At 45.0% G+C, this 26,452-nt stretch overlaps 1 protein-coding gene across 2 annotated transcripts in view; it reads left to right on the top strand.

The window, feature by feature from the left end:
* LOC124712492 (colorectal mutant cancer protein) overlaps window positions 1–26,452 on the top strand; it is a 613,504-nt gene that overhangs the window by 169,533 nt on the left and 417,519 nt on the right. For both annotated transcript variants that reach the window (XM_047242790.1, XM_047242798.1), the window contains exon 2: window positions 8,810–9,021. In XM_047242790.1, coding sequence (XP_047098746.1) covers window positions 8,810–9,021 — 212 coding nt within the window. The remainder of the gene's footprint in view (window positions 1–8,809; window positions 9,022–26,452) is intronic.

The following is a 26,452-nucleotide window of genomic DNA, read 5'->3' as shown; positions in this document are numbered from 1 at the left end:
TGATGTCCTTAGGTTATTTAGGTTTAAGTAGTTCTAAGTTCTAGGGGACTGATGACCTTAGATGTTAAGTCCCATAGTGTTCAGAGCCATTTGAACCTAATTAGTCTTTCTCCTCTCTCATTCCTTGTCCCGAGCCTATATTCTCCTGCAACCGTTTCTTCTACACCTTCCCCTACAACTGTATTCCAGTCCCCCATGAATATGAAATTTTCATCTCCCTCTACGTGCTGTATTACCCTTCCAATATCCTCATATACTTTCTCTATCTCTTCATCTTCGGCTTGCGACGGTGGCATGTATATCTGAACTATCGGTGGCGGTGTTGGTTTTCTGTCAGTTCTGATAAGAACAACCCTATCCCGAAATCTTTACAGTACCCTACTCTCTGCTGTACCTTCGTATTCATAACGAATCCTATTCCCGTTATACCATTTTCTGGTTCTGTTGATATTACCCTATACTCATCTATACCACCGACTCCTAAAATATTTACCGTTCCTCCCGAAGCATAACAAAAGTATATAATTATACACTGAGGTGACAAAAGGCATGCGGTATGTCCTGATATCGTGTTGGACCTCTTTTTGCCCGGCTTAACGCAGCTATTCGACGAGGGACGGACTGCACAAATCTTTCGAATGCCTGTTCTTGAACCAGGCGTCGCTCTTCTATAGGCCTTCATGCATTTCTGATGTTGCAACATTCATATAAACATCAGTCACTAACAACTTCGCTGTTCTTCCTATCTTATTTATCAGATCATTTACATACATCATAAACAGTAATTGCCCTATAACACTCAGCTGAGTTAGTGCTGAAGTTACGTTTATATTTGACGATTCCGTCTCGTTAAAAATGTAGTGTCGATTTCTATCTGGTAGGAAGTCCTGAATCCAATCACAACTCTTGTCCGTATTTCGTAAGCTCGTATTTTGTTCACTAAGCGACAGTGGAGAAGTGTATCGAATGCCTTTCGTATGTTAAGGAACACTGTATCATCCTGGACGCTGTTACATACTGCCTAGTAGATCTCATGAACGGGCAGAGCTAGACGAGTTACACTAGGTCACTTTTTGCGGAAGAATGTTAATTTCTAAGGGGAGATAATTTTCTCAAAAAAGCTGTCGTACATGACCGTAAACGAGTTCCATAACTGTAAAACAGATTGTCGCCAGCGATATAAGTCTATAATTATGTGCATTTGTCTGGCGAGCATTCGTAAAAATGGGCATAGCTTTAGACATTTTGCAGTTATCTGGAACTTTTCGTCCGTTCTGTCGAGTACATTAGTACGGTCATCTAATATATGTAACCCCTGTAATGCGTAGATCATCTTTCACTTCGTCTGTGCTAGCGAAGTAGATACGAGTACTATGTCAAGGGAATGACTGGCTCTCTGTATACATTGTATTCCTTGCTGTCATTGGTGAAATATGCTATTTATCCGAGTTCAAAAAGATATGACCATCCCATCATATGTCGATGCTGTGGCGAGTAACATGGATGTTCCAACAGTTTGAGCTTCGTATCCCTTAGTTTTCCGATTGTCAAATAATAGTTGCGGACAAACACCTTGTTATGATGAAAAATGAATATTTCTTTTGCATTCCAGGCCTCGCATCCAGTGGTTTTTCACTCAGTCGCTTGAGAAGTATTATGTGGTAGTAATAATTATTGTTGTATTAGATTTTGAAATGTAGTTAGTTAGGAGACTGTCTTTTACCTTCCGGAAGTCAGGGCTCATAACCTTTACGATGTATGGAATCGACGTCTACTAGGACGACACCGGAACATTGGCTTCCATCCACTACCATTGTTTCGTTTCCGACATGAAATGGTGGATCCACGTCTCGTGCATAGCAATACACTGTACTCATAATAAGTTGGATTTTTCTTGACATATTTCTGTATTTGTTAGTATTCAACAGATGCGGCACCCATGTGACACATTGTTCTCTCATATTTAACTCTTCATACAACTCGTATTGTAAAAATCTATGACGTCCTCGCAAAAGATGTTCAAAAAGTTCACCACTAACCGCAACGAATTTTGCAGCTCTTCTTGGCAGCTTCTGTGTTGCTGATCTGAGCTCATTCGTACGGTTCTTTACTTGAGCATACGCTTGTAAAATGTGAGCGAGAAGATCCTTCAAATGGTTCAAATGGCTGTCAGCACTATGGGACTTAACATCTGAAAAATGGCTCTGAGCACTATGGGACTTAACATCTGTGGTCATCAGTCCCCTAGAACTTAGAACTACTTAAACCTAACTAACTTAAGGACATCACACACATCCATGCCCGAGGTAGGGTTCGAACCTGCAACCGTAGCAGCAGCTCGGTTCCAGAGTGAAGCGCCTGAACCGCTCGGCCACAGCGGCAGGCGAAGATCCTTCTTTGTGTCTGCTCTGTGCTTGTGTGGAGTAAGACTCTACAGCGACTGATCCAACACCCAGGATGTGTTTCACTGACGTGCTGTGAAGGAAATCAAGATACATATCTTCGTGAAGGTGGTTATCCAAAACAACTGGACCGATGAGTTGATCATCAATAATACTGCATTGAAATGGTCAGTAAAGACAACACTACAAAGCCAACTGTTGCTTTGGTTGTATTCGTATGTCAGTGTTGGTGAAGGACATGCTGCTGACGCCCTTGTTTTTCAAACAGCTGTATGTCCAATAGGTTAAGAAAAGGGCATATGTTAACCTGAAATTTTTCGTTCAGAATGAACAATACTATCACTCCTCAAAGGATCTACCTTTCCTTCTGAGTCACCCTGTGTTTGACTTGCGCTATTGCGTAACATAAATCAAAACACAAAGGACAGAAATTCGTTTATATTAACGTCGTCTTCGTGCGAAGTGTCAGTATTTTATTGTTACTCTCGTACAGTGAAAGAATGGAGATATGTCTTGGATGTTTTCCACAAACCGCAGAACGTCGATGGCTAATGTTTCTGCCGTAATGTATGACAGTCTTTATGGGTGTAGGATACAACGTGCAAATTATAAACTTTCATTCATGTCTTGCTTGCTTAGCAATTTTGGGAAACTTTGGGCGTTTATTTGAACACCACTTTCTCTTTTAATCCTGTAGATTCGTTGTCGTTGTGTAGGTCTGAGCTAAGACTGACTTGATGCAGCACTCTACGCAATCTGTTCTGTGGAAGCCTCTTTATCTCTGCATAACTGCGAGTACTGCAATCTACAGTCATTGGAACCTGCTTGCTGTAGCCCGGTTATTCAGTGCAGCATCCGTAACATTTACTACACACCAATTGGTTAAATCTATCGTAGAAAAATGCCAGTCACAAAGTAAGTTTAGAACGTGAGAAAGTTTTGATCGCCTCACAACGCTCTGCTGTGTGTAGGAGGAGGCCTTTTGTTGAAGGATGTCGACCGGATCTCCATTTCGAAGCAGCCCGCCAACCATATGTGTCGTGCGGGTAGCATCAGAGACGATACCGGCGTAAAGCCTAAGCAGAACCCTTCTTTAGTTATTTCTTTGTTTCTTCAGAAAACAAATCTGTTACGAGCTGTCCGTTCTTCCGAACCAGTACAAAAACAAGTAGTTTTATTAGTTCTGATTTTAAAACTACGTTTTACTTGACAGATTATACAAAAAACGTTTTACGCTTTATCGTTCAATAATGATTTTTTTTTTCTTTTCTTATGGGACTTAACTGCTAAGGTCATCAGTCCCTGAGCTCACACACTACTTAACCTGAATTATCCTAAGGACAAACACACACACCCATGCCCGAGGGAGGAATCGAACCTCCGCGGGGACCAGCCGCACTGTCAATAATGAATTGTAGATGATACTAAAATCATTCCTGCAGAGTTCATCAGACACGTACTGCCCACTATATTGTGTCTTTATCGGTTTACTAGGTGCAGCTCATTTCTAAGTAAGAAATGACGCAATTGTAGGACAATGAGTAGTGTTATGCGTTTTCATTATTCCATTTATAAAAATTTGATTATCCTGGTATTTTATAAACTACTGATGCGGTTCTGTATGTATTGTATCGTCTTTTACATATTTTCTTGAATAATGTCTGTGGAACATTATCTCCTTTTTGATTTAAATATGTTATTTTCTCAAGAAAACTAAATTTATTACCTTTATGGCGTTAGTCGCAGCATTGTTGTTGAGGAAGCTACACTGAATTTCACCAAGATGGAGTAGGTTGCCGACCTCGTGACCATTGCTACAAATGGGAGACGCGTGTGCTTGCATTTCTGTAAAGAGAAACATTCTGGATTCGAGTAGACATACACTGAGGTGACAAAAGTCATGAGATACCTCCTATATCGTGTCAGGACCTCCTTTTGGCCGGCGTAATGCAGCAGCACGACGTGGCACGGATTCAACAAGTCGCTGGAAGTCCCATGTAACATTATTAAGCCATGCTGTCACTGTAGCCGTGCATAATTGCGAAAGTCTTGCCGGTGCGGTATGTTGTGCACGAACTGACCTCTCGTTCATGTTGCATAAGTGTTCGATAGGCTTCATGTCGGGAGATCTGGGTGCCCAAATCAATCGCTCGAATTGCACAGAATGTTCTTCAAATCAGTTGCGAACAATTGTGGCCCAGTGACATGAGGTCATTGTTTGGGAACATGAAGTCCATAAATGACTGGCGGTGGTCTCCAAGTAGCCGAACGTAACCATTTCCAGTCAACTCCTTTCCATATAAAGACGGCCCACACCATTATGGATCCACCACTACCTTGCACAGTGCCTTGTTGACAACTTGGGACCATGGCTTCTTGGGGTCTAAGCCACACTCGAACTCTACCATCAGCGCTTACCGATTGGAATGGGGACTGATCAGACTAGACCTTGGTTTTCCAATCTTCTAAGGTCCAACCGATATGGTCACGAGCCCAGGAGGGGCGCTGCAGGCGATGCTGTGCTGTTCGCAAAGGCACTCGCGTCGGTCGTCTGCTGCCATAGCCCATTAACACCAGATTTTGCCGCACTGTCCCAACGGATATGTTCATCGTACTTCCCACATTGATTTCTGTGGTTATTTCACGTCATGTTTGTTGTCTGTTAGCATTGACAACTCAACGCAAACGCCACTGCTCTCGATCGTTAAGTGAAAGCCGTCGGCCACTGTCTTCTCCATGGTAAGCCTGAAATTTGGTATTCTCGGCACGCTCTTGAGACTGTTGATCTCGGACTCCTCAACGATTTCCGAAACTGAATGATCACGTGTCTAGCTCCAACTACAATTCCGCATTCAAAGTCTATTGATTCCCGTCGTGCGTCCATAATCACGTCGGAATCACGTGAATCACCAGAGTACAAATAACAGCTTCACTAGTGCACTGCCCATTTATACCGTTGTGTACGCGATACCACCGCTGTATGTGATGATTCAGAGGGTTTAGTAATCATGGTGTCGTTCGTTTTCAAGTTAGAGGGGGGAATGCTCTTGATGACGAAAGAACTGGTCGTCCTTCTGTCTATAGTCAGCCACCAAATGGTGTATAGAAAACATTTTTCGTCTGTAGCACGACAATCCGCAGATTTCATGGACACTTGGCTCACAACGCTTAGACTCTGACGGGGAACGTCAGGAGGCTGTCACGGGTTGGCAGCAGTCTCTCGCGGCATAACGTTGAGCGGGGAGAATTTGACAACTCATTGAGAGAATATAATTAATGATTAAGTCCAAATGCTGATTATGTAGATAAATAATTCAAGGGGTTGGGCTTAAAATTGCTGTAATACATTTGTTTCGACAATGCTAGTATTTTATTTTACCTGAGAAGTGTTACTTTCGTGATAGGCATCGTGTATTATGTTTAAAATTAAAATGCACTGTTTGTCTAAATATCTGAGAACCATTCCACATCATAAGTAAGCCAAATAAAATTATTAAGAAATGTACAATACAGTTCTTGACGGACCTCACAAGAAAAGCGTACACCCAGCGGGTCACCGATTTTGCTAAACTTTCGCTTGATTGTAGTGCACACGACACAGATGCTGCTCTGCAACAGTTCGTTTGTGGAACGTTTTCGAGAAATCGAGGTTAACAGTTTTCCTAATCTATTGAACACCATACGAGAGCGCCAGCAGCAGCAGCCTTAGGGCAACCTGCTAAGGCGGCCATCTGGAAGTCTGCCCGAACTGGTTTCGAGTCACGTCATTCTTTTTCTTATCGTACATCATACACTTGTATCGTTACAACGAAACATATTTCTTTGAAACTGAAGATCAATAATAATGGTAATCGTAGTGGTACATGCGTGGGGAATTACACTTGAGGTATATTATGGAATTATAACGAAATTGCGTGTATTTATTGACACATTCGAGTCGTAGCGGGGAGGACCAGCTTTGAGTTATGTACACTGTATCTTCAACACGCACATGAATTTGTCGATAGATAAATGTTGATTTCATCACGATGCCTCACTATGACTGTATCTTATCGGTTGTCATTGTTATTGTTGCTTTAGGAAGAAAGGCGAGTCATTGTAGCGATACAAGATTAGCAACACAATTAAAAAAAGGCGTCGGTTGTGGGACACAGCTCGGGCGGATTTCTGGTCTGCTGCCTCACCGGTCGTCCTCTTGCATAGCTTCGTAGTCAACGTGTCTCACTGCTTAGCGGAGGATCCGGATTCTATTGCCAGGGATTTTTCATTGTAACAGGGCGCACTCAGTCTCGTGAGGCCAATTGAGATCTTCAAAGCCGACAACGACCGGGAGAGCGGTGTGCTAAGCCCGTGCCCCTCCGTACCGCATAAAAATGACGCCATCGACTGAAGATGACAGGACGGTCCATTCGCCTCTATTGACCCATCATGGCCAGAAGGTGGAGCTTTGCTTTGCCCGTTGCGCCAGCTTTGCTGCTAGGCTGCTGCCAGTCGTATAGTATTCAGCAGGCTCGGAAAACTTTGTACTTAGATTTCTCGAATACGCTAGAGAAGCCCATCGTAGTGGAACTGCATTATTTACGTTGAACAATGTAACACAATCGTGCGAGAGAGTAGCAAAATCGGTGATCCGCCAGGACTATTGAACCGTGGATTTACTTTCAAAAATCTTTTCTTAAAGAATTTACTTTATTTACTAGCGATTCATCCAGAATATTAACACATTTAATCACACTATGTGAGCGTGGAAGTAGTTGCCAATTGGTAACTGATGAAACAATTTTTTTTTCAATAAATGGAAATTTCTATTCCTAAAAGCCCTTTTTTTTAAACAGATTTAAAATTATAATCAGAAAGCACCCTCTAAATATCAAGTTACAATTTATTTAGAGGCAGAAACAACTTTTTTTTTGTTGATAGTACGGGCTTTCGGGCTGAGAACCTTGCCGCTCCCTTTTAACATGGCCGTAGTCACGACCGCTCACAAGGACCTCTGAAAGACTACAGTGGTGCAAATCTGCAACACACCAGATTACTTTAAACTAAAAATTTTGATAACTCACACAAACACATAAACTATGCACCCCGTAAGAGGGATGGAAATTGTACAAAACACTAAAATTAAAAGATTAACTTGCCACCGAAGGTGCAACTTGATTTTAACTTCTAAGAAAAGTGTTACGGTGGAAGGGTGGAAACTTTTCATACTAAAATGACCATTTAAAAAAAGCCTATAAAATGGAATCTTATATAAAATTATACAAGGTTAGCCAAACATGCTCTACAGCACAGATATACCGCCTCTCAAGATGACAGGCAAGATAAAAACATATTTCAGGAATTAGGCCGTTACACGTCAAGCAATAAATTCGTTAACACGCCGAATCCGACAAACATCACAGAGGCAGCTATTAACGTACGGCAGATTGATAGGGAGATTACCGAACAACCCGAACCGCAGGTTGCTCTAACCCGCCCCTACTACACGAGGGAAAAACAGACCCCCCAATTCATAAATACCACCTTCCCACGGGTGGGCAAACGGAGAAGACTGGTGGGACGACCGCAAAACAAAGCGGCTGGTGACCTCACCAAGAAAACAAGTAGAATTTAACAAGTAAATGAAACAACATATCACCAATCACGTAACTTCTAATAAATTGAGATTTCAGGAGAAGACCTGGCGCAGCACCCCCAAAACCCTCTCCCGACCCGTCCGCTGCCAACCGCTTCAACGGACGCAGGAAGGCGCGCCGATCTCCCATCTCACGGCGTCGCCGCTCGCACCGGCCCGTCCGACGTCGTGGGTTGGCTCCTGTTGCTCTCGTGTCGGCCTCGAAGCCACTACCCCTCGCTACACGGCGCGGCCCACTGGACTGCCGTATCGACCTCACATGCGCCGACGCTCAAGACGGACAAGGCATCTTGTGTCCCAGTGCGCGACCGACCAACCGATCGATCCAACCGCCAAGGACCATTGCCTGAGCCAACTCGAGCAGACTGGCGGCCTATCACATACTAGCGCTTCGGACGACAAACGGACACTGACTGCCGTACAAATACGAACGAGAGACAGACCAGCAACCGGTGACGAGTGACTGACCAGACTCTCCGCGACTGACAGACTGACCTCAGACTGCACCGACTCAAACTGACCGACTCCCGAGCTCATAGCGCCCCTTAAATGCACGTGAACAGGCAACTTTTCCCCTTTCCCACCAGAGGGAGACACCAAAGCTACGATTGCCACAGCGGCGCCACCGCCAGAAACGGAAGGCGACTGCTTTACACTACGCGCTGCGGCGCGCTCTTCAAAACAGCAAATTTTACCACAGCTCAACTGTGCTTCCCTCGTCATTAACAGGGCCACGCAGTTGACAGCTTGTGCATGTGTTGTGTGCTCGCAGCCAGGACCTGCTGACGGTGTGCCGCGAGCTGAACCTGGAGGACTCGCTGGAGGAGCTGATGCGCGAGCTGGGCGCCGACGACCAGGGCCGCATCTCCTACCAGGAGTTCCTGCGCCGCCGCCTCGCGCTCCGCCCGGAGATCGACGCCCTGCGCGGGCACACGGCCCCCGGCGCGCGCGACTACCTGCCCGCCAGCAGCGACAACAGCCTCGGTACGTAGCCCCGGCAGCGGCTGTCTCATAGTCTATACTAATAATCACGAGTACACCTTTGGTCACCATCTCTGAAAATGAAAATTCTCCAGGGTGCTGCAGAATAGCCTCCAAATGTCACCGTCTTACACAGGGTGATTCAGCTGCCCCTGCCTATCGGTTTTATGCAACCCACAACGCCTTAACACGCCATGCGCTAGATTTTCATTCTCTCTCTCTCTCTCTCTCTCACTCACTCGTTCGCTACGTACAAACTCTAAGCCCTACAGAAAAAAATGAGCAGGACCTTTTTGTAGGAAATGTAATGTAGTTAAATTTTGTATTGTGAGACGTTTTCACTAGATGCCATAATTCTCGAATTATTCAAGATAAACGTTCAAAAGCGACCTCCAAACGCATTTTTTAAATAACTCGAAAACCATGGCCTCCAGTGAAAACGTATCCCGCTACAAAATTTACCTGCATTAAATTTCCTACAAAAAGGTCCTGTTTTTTTCCTGTACAACTAATAGTTCGCACGTATCAGGTGACGGAACACGGCAGTATCGGACGTCGCTTTTGAAGGCGTTATGAGTTGCATAAAACCCATACGTAGGGGTACGTCTTCTCTCGTCCCATAGTCAATCAGTTTATTATTGACATCTTCTGAATGTTTAAGGTCTCTCCTACCCCCTCTTCTCTCTCTCTCTCTCTCTCTCTCTCTCTCTCTCTCCCCCCGTCCCCGTCCCCCTCCCTCCCTCCCTCCGTGTTTGTGTGTGTGTGTGTGTGTGTGTGTGTGTGTGTGTGTGTGTGTGTTTGTCCTGTCATACGGGGTCGGTGAATTGTTCTTTCTGTCGCCAGTTAAGCTAAGGGACGGAAGTCGTGTGCGCCACATGGCTGTGTATCGTATTAGTTGAATTGGGAACTACCCTAAAAAGAGCGTCGAAAACCGCTTACCGAACATACTCAGGCTGGCCGGTGTACCAGGCCGATTGTTGCTGATCCACCGCACGGTCTCTATCCGGGCCAAGCTCACGTCTCTGTCCCGCAACCAAGCGCGCCGCATGTTATGCTACATTGTTTGATCAAAAGCATCCGTGAACTCTCATGTAATGCTCAATTGAACACCAGATGTCGTGACAGGTGACGCCACAAGTATAAAAGGAGGCGGGCAGTTTTGTGTTGTTCCCATCCGAAGAGTAGCTACCAGGTGAGCAGAACTCTGGCATCGGTACAGAGTCAGCGAGGCATTAATTCAGTAGGAAATTAGAAATGAGACACTAAAAACAAACAATCAAACCCACGGAGGAGAGACTTACAGTTCTGTGCCCATTAAAAGTGCTCCCCAATTGCAATAAAGTGTCGAAAATTAAACTTCACCCTTTCACCAAGAAGCATAGATCAGTGAAGAAACAATGGGGCTTAAAAAATATGTTGTCAGTAGAGAAGCAGTAACAACAGAATGGGTCGGTCAGGAGAGCTCAGTGCCACCAGATTAACAAATCCACCAGGGATACTTGGGCTGTTTCAAAGCCGCCCAAGTCCACTATTGATGCTGTGATTGTGAACTGGAAACACGAAGAAACAACCACATTAAACCAAGACCAGGCAGACCACAGGTTCTGACGGACAGGACACGTAGAGCATTGCGGATGGTGATCCTAAAAACTCGCACGTAGCAGGAGGCATAAATCGTGAGTTCCTAAGGGGTACCAGCAATCCAGCTAACACAGTGACTGTGCGTAGGGTCGGGGTACAATGGGCGAGTTGCTCCTCGTAAGTCACACATTTCTGTAGTCAGTATTAAGCGACGCTTGAGATACTGTATCGAGGGACTCCATTGGAGAGTGGAGGACTGGCTGGCTGGCTCTGAGCACTATGGGACTTAACATCTGAGGTCATCAGTCCCCTAGAACTTAGAGCTACTTAAACCTAACTAACCTAAGGACATCACACACATCCATGCCCGAGGCAGGATTCGAACCTGCAACCGTAGCGGTCGTGCGGTTCCAGACTGAAGCGCCTAGAACCGCTCGGCCACTAGCGGCCGGCATGGACGACTGGAAACGAGTGATTTGCAGTGATGAATAACGCTATACCCTGTGGCAATCCGTCCGAAGCGTTAGGCTTTGGCTAATGTCTACAGAACGTTATCTGCCATTATGTGTAATGACAACAGCGAAGTACTGTGGATATGATACTGTATGATGATGTTTATCGTTGCTAGGGTGTGGTCTCCATATTGCATCCGCGAAAACACTAAATGCGGAAGGATATGAACACATTTTACACCATTATGTATTGCGTACAGTAGACAAACACTTCGGGGGCGATGATTGTTTGTATCGGCATGACAGAGCATCCTGTCGTAAAGGAGCCTCTGTGAGGCATTGGTTTGTGGACAGTAACATTCCTCAAACAGACTAGCCTGCCCGGAATTCCGACCTGAACCCAGTCGAAAACCTTTGGGATACGTAGATCGTCGACTTCGTTCCAGACTGCAACCTCCAACATCACTGCCTACCCTGGTTTCAGCTCTTGAGGAAGAATGGGCTGCCATTTCTTCACATACATTCAGAAAGCTAATTAAAATTGTTCCTAGCAGAATTCAAGCCGTCATAAAGGAGAAGGGTAGATACACCTTATATTAATGTCCACGAATAGGCGTCTGGAGACCTTTGATCAGCTGGAGTATACGAGCAGGTGTATAAGGCCCGTCTCTGTCACTAAATAAATGGCTGTTTGATTTATTGCTATACTCGATTCGCTTCTTTATTTTCAGAGCATCTATTGTTGCCCGTAATACATAGTTTGCTTCTTATTACATGCGTGTAATAGATACATGATAAAATAGCTCTCAACATCTTTCTGTTTTACATTTTACTGACGTTAGTCTTCTACTGTTAGCATAAAAAATTCTTGTCGCCAGAGTCACCCTAGGTTTTAATAATTGTATGGTTCTATTTATCATCTAAAAATAAATACGAATTGTGTGTAGTGAAATGTGCACGCAATGTTGAGACTAGGACATGCAAATACAGTTCCATCGAGTCGCGTATGTGAAAATATGGATTGAAATATTGTTAAAACATACAGTAACTTGTGAGGTCATGAGTTGTTTTTAACTTAACAGTGGGAGACTAGCACCAATAAACTGTAATGTACACAGTTCAGAACTATTATATCACTTATCTGTTATACGCATGTAGTAATATGCAAAATATGCATTACAGGCGGCTGAGAATTCATCGAAAACAAAAGAAGCGAAAGCGTATGGCGATCAAACAAACAGTCATTTGTTTAGCGACAAAGACGAACCTTATTCACTGAGGAGGTAGTAATAATCTTATAAATGCCCGCCCAGGTAGCTGAGTGGTCAGCGCGACGGAATGTCATGCCAAGGGACCCGGGTTCGATTCCCGGCTGGGTCGGAACTTTTCTCCGCTCAGGGACTGGGTGTTTTGTTGTCCTAGTCATCATCATCATCTCATCCTCATCGACACGCAAGTCGCCGAAGTGGGGTCAACTCAAAAGATTTGCGCCATGCAAACGATCTACCCGACGGGAGGCCCTAGCCACACTTTTTTTTTTTTTTTTTTAATCTTATAAATGTCGAAGTATAGAATCAAAGAAGGTTTAAATGTATACCTAGGGAATCTTCTTCTAAGCTGTGTGTATACAACTCAAGCAATCATGGACGCTTGCTGGAGCAATATGAGAAGCAAGTTGCTAATCAATCATATCCCGTATATGTTCGATAAGCAACGTAGTATGGTAAGTACAAGCCGCGGCACAGGTGCTTTTCAGAAGTTGGCTGGAATATGTCCCACGACATGTAGTCGGACAATCTCCTGTTGAAATGTGGTATGTGGAGTTCCCAGAAAAAGATTCGGAAGGAACGGGGCGTAAACCGCCTCTTGCGAAGGAGTTACTGTTGAGATTGCCTGCAACACGTCGGAGTCGAATCGCATGTTTTATGCCGTGACGTCCGTCTACATCGTGCTTTGCGTCTGTCTGCCTTGCCACACAAAACAACACGCTGATAGAGAATGTGATCACTTCTATAGCGTATGTTACGTATGAGTCCGCCACTATAGGAGAAACTGAAAGGACACTCGTGCAAAGAAACTGCATTCTGCCGCGTTCACGAGGCAACTGCAATGGTTCCTATAGAAAGGAAACCGATGCAAAGACATGCGTCCGATAACGTCGTCGCAGGGCATTGTCCTTTGGGGACTCGGTTTAACGTTTATACTATTTTCGTCAGCTCTTCAGTGACTGAGCTTGGTGTAATAACAGCATAAAAAAGAGTACTGCTGAGCCTGGGTATACACTTTTATTCTGTTGTTTCGATCATTCAGTGCCTGTTTTTTAAATCCGTTTGGTTGCGATTCTGTTTGAAATTTTCATAGATGATAGAGTACATAGCTCCAAAAGTACGACTCTGTAAAATTTTGTTCTACTTCTCTTTTCCCCACGAGAATGTTTCGGCTATTAAACATCGCCAGCTCGGATACCCATATATAGGAAAAGTTTTTCGTATTTTAAAAGGAAACAAGTTCGATGTAGGTTTGTTGTTTTTGTTGTTGATGTCATCGTCGTCAGTCCGAAGATTGAGCTGATGCGGCTATCTATGCTACTTTATCCTGTATTAGCCTCTTCATCTCGGAATAAATACTGAAACTGCGTTCATTTGAACGTACGTGTTGTATTAGAGCCTTGGGTAATCTCTACAATTTTTACCCCGCACACCTCTCTCCGGTACCAAACAAGATTTGTTGATGCCTCAGGATATGCCCTGTCAACCGACCCAACCGATCATTTCTTTTAGTCAGGTTGTGCCACAAATTTCTTTTTTCCACTCGTAGATTCAGTGCCATCTTATTAGTGACTCTAATTTCCAACACCAAAATTTATTATAAATGTTAAGTTCCTCATATGCTTTTGTGCTATAACCAGTCTCCATTTTATATCCTCTCTTCTTCGGCTCTTAGAAGGTATTTTGCTGCCGGCATCTACTACTTTTAGTATTTCATTTCCTAGTCTAATTCCTTCAGCATCACCTGATTTAATTGGAATACATCCCAGCAGAAATTAAAATTAGTCACTTCCGTACGACAGGGCAGAAATGGCCTACCAGTAGACAACACAGTTTTTTTTAATGTTAATGTACTGGTTTTCGGGACATGCCCATATAACCATCTCAACAAAAGTAGTTTCTGGTGATACGAACTTAAGGACAGCACAACACACAGTTCGCGAGCGGAGCAAATCTCCGACTGGGAATCGAACCCGGCCATTTCGGTTAGCAATCCGCCGCGCTGACCGCGCAGCTACCGAGTCAAACATACAACATATTTCCTGCTAGCTGTGCAGTGCACCCAAGTAAACATCCTAAAGGCTTGATACGCCGACGTAGCCTGGCGTGAGCGTATTGACAACGCAATAGCCGGTTTCGGCCGACTTGCTTTTCAATTTAAGTATTTTCTTGGATTCTTTTGCGAAGAGTTTGAACCTCAAAATTAGCGAGCATTATATCGCTGTACTCGTCTTCTCACGCTCTTTCGAATGCCGTTAAGAAAGAATATCCATCTATTTAAAAGAAATCATACTCGCTTCAGTGTCTCGATTCGATACAAGTGTTGAGTTGAGATTCTTTATTACATGCAAAAGTACATGCCCCTTAGCGTACTATAATTTGCCGGGAACCTCGACTCGATATCGGGACCATTCAGTTGTTACGTGACGTTGTATCTTTGTCGTAACAATCACTTTTTTATTTTATTGTGTTTTTGAAAACACTCAGAGATGTGTGGAGACTGTTTACGGCACTGTGTTACAAGTTATGTATTATGCACCTCTTTCCGACGCGCAACTCCCTATTCACCGTCGCCGAGGTGCAACTGGGCGCTGTGACGACGTGGGGCTGATGAGGTACTACGGGCTCTGCCAAGTGTGTCGATGTGATCTTCGTTGCTCACGCACATTCTGTAACCCAACTTTCGCTTTCACACCTTTCACAATATTATATGCACTCGCTGGCACATCGTTACTCGCATTGACGATCCTTTTGGTGATGTTGCGCGGGATAGGGGGAATTTTGTAATTGCCGTACCCTGGCTTATTTGTCTTTTTCACACAGTGAAATCGTGTTAGCAACATTGTCTATCCTTAAACTGATATGGTGTCTGTTCTTTCGGACATGTCCGAAAGAACAGACAAAATATCTATATAAGTATATAGTTCTGGCAATACCGGCCATGACCTTCTTCTTCTGTGCGGATGCACACATATCCCCCAAACTCTTACGGGACTTAGTAAGAATGTCTTCCACGAGTAATGACTGTGTTGGGGTGGGACACTACGAATGTAGTGTGTGTACATACAAGGTGAGAATGTGGATCTCGCGGGAGGCGTGCGCGGGATAGTCCCTGCAGTCGCACTATCCTCTGTGCCCTCGGTGGCTCGGATGGATATAGCGTCTGCCATGTAAGCAGGAGATCCCGGGTTCGGGTCCCGGTCGGGGCACACATTTTCACCTGTCCTCGTTGACATATATAAACGCCCGTCAGCAGCTGAAGGTATTCATATAATTCTCATTTTCTGTATCCTTGTCCACCATTCATAATTTCTCAAAAGTTCATGTAGTCGTTGGTTAGTCCATTGTTGGCGTCACAGTTAAAGATAATGTGGTCGGCTGTTCCCGTATGACCACACTGACATATGTCATTGTTTCTCCTGTTGAACCTGTACGGATAAACCAGACATGGACCATGTCCGTTAGGCTGTGTACCATTCCCTGACTGGAATTCACATGGCCTAGAGCTAGTCGATTTCGAACGCACGGGGAGGGTTGGTATACTCATCAGTCTGTTTTACTGTTGACGCAGTCGTTCTGCCATCTGTAGATTTAGATATAGTGCGGAAAGTACAGACCTACACGATCAGATTCTGCTTCATTCTTACCATATATGACCCAAGTGTAGTGACCCACTTCGTCAGGTTGCTGTATCGTATCAGAGTCTCTACATCTACAACCATACTCCGCAAGTGACCTGACGGTGTGTGGCGGAGGGTACCTTGTGTACCTCTATCGGTTCTCTCTTCTATTCCAGTCTCGTATTGTTCGTGGAAAGAAGGATTGTCGGTATGCCTCTCTGGGTGGGCTCTAATCTCTCTGATTTTATCCTCATGGTCTCTTCGCGAGATATACGTAGGAGTGAGCAATATACTGCTTGACTCCTCGGTGAAGGTATGTTCTCGAAACTTCAACAAAACCCCGTACCGAGCTACTGAGCGTCTCTCCTGCAGAGTCTTACACTGGAGTTTATCAATCATCTCCGTAACGCTTTCGCGATTACTAAATGCTCCTGTAACGAAGCGCGCTGCTCTCCGTTGGATCTTCTCTCTCTCTTCTATCAACCCTATCTGGTACGGATCCCACACTGCTGAGCAGTATTCAAGCAGTGGGCGAACAAGCGTACTGTAACCTACTTCCTTTGTTTTCGGATTGCATTTCCTTAGGATTCTTCCAATGAATCTCAGTCTGGCATCTGCTTTACCGACGATCAACTTTATATGATCATTCCATTTTAAATCACTCCTAATGCGTACTCCCAGATAATTTATGGAATTAACTGCTTCCAGTTGCTGACCTGCTATATTGTAACTAAATGATAAGGGATCTGGCGTAAGAAGGAGTTCAGTGCTTCAACTTTTTTACGTCTATTGCTAGTAGAACGGTCCTATGATCGGCAGACTACAGGAGAATAGCTTCGGTTCTTTCGCTCCATTTGAATATGAAAGACATGGCCTGATTTTGTTAGAGAAAGCAATTTCAAAAGGAGCAGGTTACAAGTGTCTTTTATCCAGTCCTCTCTACAATTGGACGGCGTACAATGAGAAACACATTTAAGCAAAGCTTCCGGTTTCAGAAAGACGTGATGGTAACCATTTCGTCGGGTAAAGCTGAGTTTGCGTCAGAAGAAATAGAAATGTGACGAGCGAGATTTTCTTTCTACCTCTAATTAAACTTGAATTGTACTTTATGTGGAAAGCGAGCGCGCGCAGGCGAAAGAGTCGGAGGTAAAGGACGTAATTGTGAAGGAAAGCTCAAAGCGAGGAGCTGCCGCGGCCAGGCGGCGGGGCGGTACAGCAGAGCAGAGCAGGGCACAGCACGGCACAGCACGGGGCGCCCGCCCGCCTACTGCCCGGCAGCGAGGACAATGGTGCGCTCCTTACATTATTCCCGCCCCGCGACGGCTTTAAGTTCCACTTTGACCATCGATCCACTTTTAAGGGGACGGCCTAACGGCGTTGCCAGCGTAAGACCTGCCCGCATTTTCGCGAGCCGCTTTCTCTGCGATTAAGCTGTTCTCACGAAATACGGAGAGAAAAGGTTAAACGAGTGTTGGACTAACAATGCAATTACATTCATACGCTTGCACGAGAAGTTTTAGCGATCTTCGCACAGTTGGACGGCATCGTAAAATTAAAAGGAAACTCTTAACACTAAAACCGACGAGTTGTTACAGAGGCAGTACTGAAATACTGTACAAACATTTTCGTCTTCCATTTCGTCTAGAATACTGGAATAAAAAAATTCACTTTTATCAAGTAGTTACTGAACGGGGATTGTGCAAACATACGAGTTAGCACTCGTCTTGAACAGATTTTGATCCCCCCACCCCTCCCCGCCTGTCTTCCACAATTTACACAAGAAAAAAATTGGTATTGTTCGAAATACGTTAATATTTTTTGCGTGCTTGTTGTATGAACATAGCTATTTCTTTGGATTCAGGTTTAGTCGCTTTCAACGGTGATACTTTCGTCGCGAAGTGCGACGCTGGCGAATGCTGTGAGTATTTCGTGCATCAGGAGGAATGAGACTTTTTTCATTAGTTTGCTCATAAAATGAATAAGCCGGTTTCAGCTCTCGTCCGGCCATACAGATGAAGGTCGTCCTTGATTTTCGTTAGTCATTTCGTATGATGCTGCGACGGTTGCTTCAAAAACGCCACGGTTAATATTTTCCAGTTCTCGACAAACTGAGCTGTGGTGTCTGTCTCATGGCGCCTCTTTACACTGTACGTTAAACTGTGTTCCCCCTTCCATAACTTTTGTGCTGTTCACGAACCTGAAGTTTTTGACATTTACTACGGTGCTTATACCTAATATAAGTCAACCATGGTAGCAGATGTACGACTTTTGAATGATGACAACTTTGCTTGAGTTTCTTTTATGCAGGGGCATTTGAAGACATTATTCAACATTCCGTCTTTTGTTTCGCTTTTTTCTGTTTTCGTTCCTATCCCGTCTACAAGTGACTGGACACTGGTTTTGATGCCTATGGTAGCCCTGATATATGACCAAAATTTCTTGGCGGTTTGGGACAGACCTTGTGATTATATTTTGCTGCAGTAATTATTTATGGCGTCACGTATTGCCCCTCTGCTAGCCGAGTGAGTTGGGATCAACACACCGCGCGACCGCTACGGTCGCAGGTTCGAATCCTGCCTCGGGCATGGATGTGTGTGATGTCCTTAGTTTAGTTAGGTTTAAGTAGTTCTAAGTTCTAGGGGACTGATGACCTCAGATGTTAAGTCCCATAGTGCTCAGAGCCATTTGAAGCATTTGGGATCAACACTTGCATGTATACGAATTTATGCTTTCGTTTGTACCTACTGTGCAACAGAAGTTGTCTTAAAGATGGTACAGGTCCCATTGTATACTTAGGAAGCTTCTTAACTTTTCTGCTAGCTACACATCTTTGTAGAGCGTGGTCGACTATTCGTTTGAACTTGATTCATACTTCGTCTAACCTTCACTATCAAAACCAGATGATTCTAATTCCACTCTGAGAAACAAGATCTGTATCCACATCTGTACTCCATAAGCCACCGTGCGGTAGCCACTGTCATTTTCCCCCTTTTTCCTGTTCCATTCGCAGTTCCTGTACCATTTGCGGATGATGCGTGGGAAGAACGACTGTCGATAAACTTTCGTATGAGCTCTGATTCCTCCGATTTTCTCGTCGCAGTCACGTTGCGATACATTTATGGGGGAAGTAATACACGATCCAGACACGTTAGTATAGGTACTTGAATAACCACCTCTTGCAGCGCGAGAAGTGGTCAAAGACAGTCAGTGAGGTTCTGGAAGGTAGCGACAGGGATTTAGAACCATGCCAACAGCTGCGCTAGCTTTCTCGGTTATCCGTGGCGGAACAGCCCGATCGTGGTGGTCTCACAGGCTCTCGATTTGGTTTAGGTCCGGGGAGTATGGCTCTGAGCACTATGCGACTTAACTTCTGAGGTCATCAGTCGCCTAGAACTTAGAGCTAATTAAACCTAACTAACCTAAGGACATCACACACATCGATGCCCGAGGCAGGATTCAAACCTGCGACCATAGCAGTCCCTCGGCTCCAGACTGTAGCGCCTAGAACCGCACGGCCACTCCGGCCGGCCAGGGGAGTATGGTAAACTCATCTTGGTCCTCGTCGAACAACGGACGTGCACTGCGAGCCATGTCACACGTTGCATTGCCCTGCTAGTAGATGTCATCGTGGCGAGGAAAACAAATGCCACGGATAAATGCACACTTGCGTTGATCCATTGTGTCTCCAGAATGACGGGATCACCCAGGAAATGCCACGAAAACATTCCTCAGACCATAACGCTCGCTGCTGGTTGCACGGTGTTTGATTTCTCATGTTTCATGCTGTGCACACCAACGGCAATCTGTCCTATGGAGCAAACAAACGTGATTTATCTGTAAAGTTCGCCCGCCGCCACTCATGGTCGTCTAGTATTATCGTGGAATTTCCAGCCTTCGTCGCCGATGAACAGCAGTCAGCATGGGTGCATGAACCAGGGGGCAGCTGCGAAGGCCCATACGCAACAACGTGCACTGAACGGCCGTTGAGGATACACTGTTGGTAGCCCATTGGTTTGTATGGGCCTTCAGTTGCTCAACAGTACATGTTTATTCTCCCGTACACATCTCCGCAGCCGTCGTTCACTTCTGTCGTCCATGGCCCATGGCGCACCACAATGGCGTCGGCGCCGGTTTTAGGTAGTGCCATTTTGCCATGCAGGTTGTACTTTAACAACGGCGACACGCAAACAGTCTACAAACTTAGCCGTTTCGGAAATGCTTCCATCCATGACCCGAAAGCCAATGACCATGACGTTTTCAGTGTCAGACGAATCTCCGTTTTCGCATTACGACAACGACTACACTGTTTACCGCGTCTCTCCGGGAAGCTATATATACCCTCCAATATTAGTGCTGTCACCAGCCGTCTGTGAGTGGTTGTTGCACATTAATGTCGAACATAGGCGGTTATCACTTAAATGTAATTACGATCTCCAGCGGTGAAACTGCTCCGAAAGGCCCTGTTCAGTATATCGGCCTTCTGTCATCGTAGATTTCTGTATGCATTATGGTCTTTGAGTTACTGGACAGATTATTTAGACCCGATTACCAACTGTACATTAGGCCAAAGGTTCTTGCACACTGTACTCGCGTTCGGGAGGACGACGGTTCAATCCCACGTCCGACCATCCTGATTTAGGTTTTCCGTGATTTCCCTAAATCGCTCCAGGCAAATGCCGGGATGGTTCCTTTCAAAGGGCACAGCCGACTTCCTTCCCCGTCCTTCCATAATCCGATGAGACCGATGACCTCGAAGTTTGGTCTCTTCCCCCAAAGAACCCAACCAAACCCAAAGGTTCTTGACATATTTGGTCAGGTCGGTTGGCAAGGTAATCTTCTCCTCATCCATTTTACTGAACAAGTAGACTTCCCTGCTTATTTCCCCGTGTCCAGTGCAGACTGGGGATACTTACTCCCGTACGTAATAAGAACTTTATATATTCGTCTGTGTGGTGGTTACTATGAAGCCGTTGCTGAAGGACAGCTGTTCCTGTGACACTGCCTCCCTGACGGAATGCAGGACAAAATACCACTTGCAGAATTAGCGCATCACCACAGCACGCGGCTCGTACATTGAAGTTTGGATTAACTTTAGAGTATGTTTATTAATCCGCACCGGAAATGACCGCGGAGAAGCCCTAGGACGTTGGCGCGCCAGGTACATATAGTCTGCGGCCGCGAGCTCGGCTCCAGTTCACCACCGGCAGTGGAGGGTGAAGCTTTGGCAATGCCAACCACTCGTGCTGGCGAAACGTCGGAAAAATCATTAGATGAACGTCGGCCGAAGAACCCGAGACAGAAGCCAATAGGCAGTTTGTTTATTAATACTGCTAAACAGTGTGCTGTTTGACGGTAGTTGGTGACGGCAGAAATTCCGACCGCTTTCGCATCGTCAGTTTCCAGTAGTAGTTGTCAGTGCCAGAGCGCCGCGTGATCGAATCATTCATTACTCAGCGATTGCTGTTTGGGAAAAAGGCAAGAAGATCTGTAACCATCGATGTGATTAAAAGCACAACCAGTAGTGGCAAAGGGAACCGGCTGTGGGTTCGTTTTAATGAGTACTACAGCTAGACCGTGTTTTGCAATGTGTTTCCTTATATTCATGAGCCAGGAGTTTTACATAACTATTGCTTTAATTTTAACGACTGTTGTATGTAATTCACGCTGTACATCTTCGTCACCTCACTGATAATATTCTCGCGGGTGAGCTTCATTGTGACGTCAGTGGCCATCGGGTATCGATAAAAGCGTGCGAGAATCCGATAAATTCTTCCAAACGGAAATTTAAAATGCGGCGTTAAAAAGCAAACTGGAAAATTGTGGAATGCATAGGTGCATACCTTCGTTAATTAAAATATTCGCACCCATAGTTGTATCAAATTATTTAAAAAATTCCATAGCTATCGGTCGCTGCTTCTCCGAAATCACAGTGAACGAAGGCGCCGCTATGAAGGATTGTGCAGGCCCTCACCTATTACACATATACAAAGAGTTTGTTTTACTTGAGACAATTAAATATCTCGAACGCAACGCACCGCAGGAAAAAAATGTTCTATATGAAAAGCTGATATTAATTACGGGGTCATAGGACTTGGAAGAGCAGTTGAACGGAATGGACAGTGTCTTGAAAAGAGGATATAAGATGAACATCAACAAAAGCAAAACGAGGATAATGGAATGTAGTCAAATTAAATCGGGTGATGCTGAGGGAATTAGATTAGGAAATGAGACACTTAAAGTAGTAAAGGAGTTTTGCTATTTAGGGAGTAAAATAACTGATGATGGTCGAAGTAGAGAGGATATAAAATGTAGACTGGCAATGGCAAGGAAATCGTTTCTGAAGAAGAGAAATTTGTTAACGTCGAGTATAGATTTAAGTGTCAGGAAGTCGTTTCTGAAAGTATTTGTATGGAGTGTAGCCATGTATGGAAGTGAAACATGGACGATAACTAGTTTGGACAAGAAGAGAATAGAAGCTTTCGAAATGTGGTGCTACAGAAGAATGCTGAAGATAAGGTGGGTAGATCACGTAACTAATGAGGAGGTATTGAATAGGATTGGGGAGAAGAGAAGTTTGTGGCACAACTTGACTAGAAGAAGGGATCGGTTGGGAGGACATGTTTTGAGGCATCAAGGGATCACAAATTTAGCATTGGAGGGCAGTGTGGAGGGTAAAAATCGTAGAGGGAGACCAAGAGATGAATACACTAAGCAGATTCAGAAGGATGTAGGTTGCAGTAGGTACTGGGAGATGAAGAAGCTTGCACAGGATAGAGTAGCTTGGAGAGCTGCATCAAACCAGTCTCAGGACTGAAGACCACAACAACAACATGTCTGTGCTACAACTGCTCAGCTCCTGAACACTCCTTTTGCATAGTGGCATCAATTTTGCAATTTAAAAAGGGACCACTCTGTCCCCGTCCCATTTTTATTGCATACTCGAACCATTATTTCTCACTCGTGGTATACTGCTCTGTAATCGACATATCAGATGTGTGTTTTTTGCAGTTGAGAATGGACGCATTTGATTGTGCGTTTCATTTACGATGTAAATGTAAACCTTTGTGTTCTGACGCTTGATACTGTTCTTCAAACGTTAGGGTCTGTATGAATGTTGCAAATGTACAGTACAAATAATATGGTTAGACTTTGACATTTCTGGCAAGTAGGCTACTTGCATGGTAACATAGCCTTCTGTTCCTACGGGGTTGATAGTGGTGAGTCCCCAAACCACCAGAATGTTTGATTTCGGTGGCCCCCTCGATCCCCGCCATAAGAATGACTGGATTTCGTGGTGTGTTTCCATCCAGCCGCCGTAACTCTCGTGCTGGCCGCTACGCGGCTCCAGCGGAATACAAACCACAACCAATGCAATAAGGTGAAATGTACATGAAGTTTTTGTGGCAATCGCACCTGCCATTGATACTCACCGAAAACAAGCACCCGGTGGTGAGAAACAAGGGGACACACCGAAATCAAGCATTCCGATGGAAACAGGAAACTATTACATCGACGTAGTTTGTTCCTGGATCACGCTAAACGTAGCTTCTAACCATACCTTGAACATGCTAATCATATTGTGCTGTACAGTCGAATTTGCAACACTAGAGTAAGTTTCGAACAGGAATATCAACCATTAGAACGCAAAGGTTTACATTCACCTCGTGAATGAAATGTAGATTCAAATCCGTCCGTTCTTATCTGCAAAAACAGGCACACTTGATACTTGTTGATTACTGTGCCACATACCACGAATGGAAAACAATGGTTTCAGTAAACCATACGTATCTTTTTAGCGTAGAATCCGAATAAGCAATGAAGTTGAGGGGTTCCCATTTGAAAATAAAATGCTGACCCCGGCCATGCCATTTGGAGGTCGCTCGTTGTAGCGCAGACAGATGCCCCCCCAACTAACATTAACTTTTAACCTAGAACATTTTTTTCGTTCGATGTGTCTTTTTCGAGGTGTTTAGTTGTCTCGCGTTAAAAGAAACGCCCTGTACACTTTTTTCCCCTTTTTAAAAGCAGTTGATTTATCCACTACTGTCTTGCTAGGCCTATCGCAGCTTCACCAGAGCCCCGTTAGCCGTCACGTTTCAGGGTTCCCATAGGGCCTTCTCAGCTACCGTAGCGGTCCTGGGGCACACGAAGTCCCCGCTGTACATCGCCCCTATAGGCAGTCCCCTACTTTGTGCCGTTGCCCATCTCCCACTGATGAACCAAAATATTACGACCGCCTGCTTAATATCGTGCTGCTCCACCTTTGAAAAGAGATTCCTCGTGGAATGGATGCGACGAGTTCTTCTTAGGTTTCCTCTGGTGCGTGGCACCAGATGTCTGAACACAGGTTACGCAATTCCCGTAAATTACAGGATGGTGGTTTGTGGGCGTTGAACGTGTCCCAGATGTTTTCCACCGGCATCAGATCAGGCAAATTTGGTGGCCGACGCATCAACGTGATTTGGCTATCATAGTGCTCAAACCACTGAAGCACGATCCTGACCTTGTGATATGGACGATTATACTGCTGGAGAGAGAGAGGTCAAGCATGGTGATGCCTCACTACTGCATATATCGTGGAATTCAAAGTGAATGGCCCCCCGTAACAAATCGCTGCCCCCACCGACCTGCGTCCATTGCGCGGTACATTTTCCAGGAGTCGTCCACCTGGATGATAATGTATCTGGACAATACCATCGACATGGTGTATTCGTGGCACGAGACGACACATTTCCATTGGTTCGCGATTCAGTCTTTGTGATCCAGTACCCACTGCGTCTTAATTGATGATGTCATTGCATCAACTTGGGAACATGATGTTGTAGAACGTGCACTGAACGATGTGCTCCGACATATACAGCCGCCTATCCTCCATGGTCTACAGTGAGGCGTGGACATCCAACGTCTTATCGCACGATCGTGGTTTCGCCGTTCGCCAAAACTCCTCATAGAAGCCACGACACTAGCATGATGTCGGTGAATTTCTCCATTTGCATCCTGTATCGTCGCTACAAAGATTCCCCGTTCCTCTCTGCTCGGTTGATTATAATTGAGGCTGTCTCTGGAACAACGACTTAACTGAAATATATTGAGATACAGGGCATAGAACGTTTTAAATAACTTTTTTATTCATTTCAAACTGTCATACATGGACTAAAGTGCAGTCATACGTAAACGAAATATTCTGTCCTTAGAATATATGATGTTATAGCATCATATGTAAGAGTTACGGACTGATGTGGACTGCAGTTGTTCCAAAGCGCCTCAATTAAAGTGCAACTACCCACAGAGGTCCAGTGTGGACTGTAATTATCGTATGGTAGCAAAACTTGGTAGATACTGTAATGCGTTAATGCCGAAACAATGCACGATGGAAAAAGTTACTTCCCATTTTGGGCTCCGGGTGCAGATCTTGCTCAGTGAATGCAAGAAATCTTTCCCTATGTAATGGATTAGTAAACGGATGTGAGCAGAAGAGGTCAAACAAATGAGAAAGGCATAAAGGTGATTTCTTTATTAAACGCCGCTTAGACAGTTTGTTCAATATAAGCACCAGAGACGTCGACAAGATGCTGTGTAGCGGCAAATTTGCTCCCGGTTGTCAAAATTGGAACTAATTTTTTCCAGCGTAAATCGGTTCTGGATTAACGCATTAGAATATCTGTGAAAGGACTTCTATGACAAGCTGAATTGTAATTATAACCACTCCGTTCTTCCTGTACTGTAATACGTGTCCTCTGCGTCAGCAGGCGGCCTCAATCTCGCGGTGGTCAGCGATCATAATGTTATGGCTAATCAGGGTACGCTCTGCCAAACACTACACAAAGCACGGAGAAGGAGGCTTCATAGCAGCATTTGCTACTCCCTGTCCTATTCCGAGCTCGCATTTTTGTTGTGCGGAACGATGGAGGCAGCAGAGGTGTTGCGGTCTGTTGCCAATACTGGCTGTCTGTATATACCACGATAGGGTTTCGCCATTCTGTCAGATCCATACGCCGAACACGATAGTCTTCCCTCTCGTTAGTAACACGTGGCCGTCCGGAGCCCGGTCTTCGTACGACCTTACCTTCCCGTGACCACCGCTGCCAGCAGTCATGTCCAGTGGCCAAATCTTCCTGCAGTATCGCGGAAGGAACCCAGCTTCTCGTAGCCCTATTACACGACCTCTTTCAAACAACGTGGTACTGATAATGGCGTCTTTGTCGCCTTAAAGCAGGGGTCTCCAAACTACGGCCCGCGGGCCGAAACCGGCCCTCGAGGGCCTGCAAACCGGCCCCCGTTAGCTGGCCGGACATCACTGGTATCCGGCCCACCAAATATTTGAGGTGGTACCTATACTGCCAACAATTGAGTTTCGAGGCCTATCGCGACCAATACACCGCGACATTGTCGAAGCTCTATCTTTACAAAGCGGAAGGTCATGGTTAAACTTGTGGCTATCCAAATAATACACATTGATTTGTTGCTTGACTCCACCACGAAATATTGACATCCCCACTGCTCTTTAAAAATT

The sequence above is a fragment of the Schistocerca piceifrons genome, chromosome 1 (genome assembly GCF_021461385.2).
Source record: "Schistocerca piceifrons isolate TAMUIC-IGC-003096 chromosome 1, iqSchPice1.1, whole genome shotgun sequence".
Taxonomy (NCBI): Eukaryota; Metazoa; Arthropoda; class Insecta; order Orthoptera; family Acrididae; genus Schistocerca; species Schistocerca piceifrons.
This window is presented reverse-complemented; position numbering and strand designations above follow the sequence as displayed.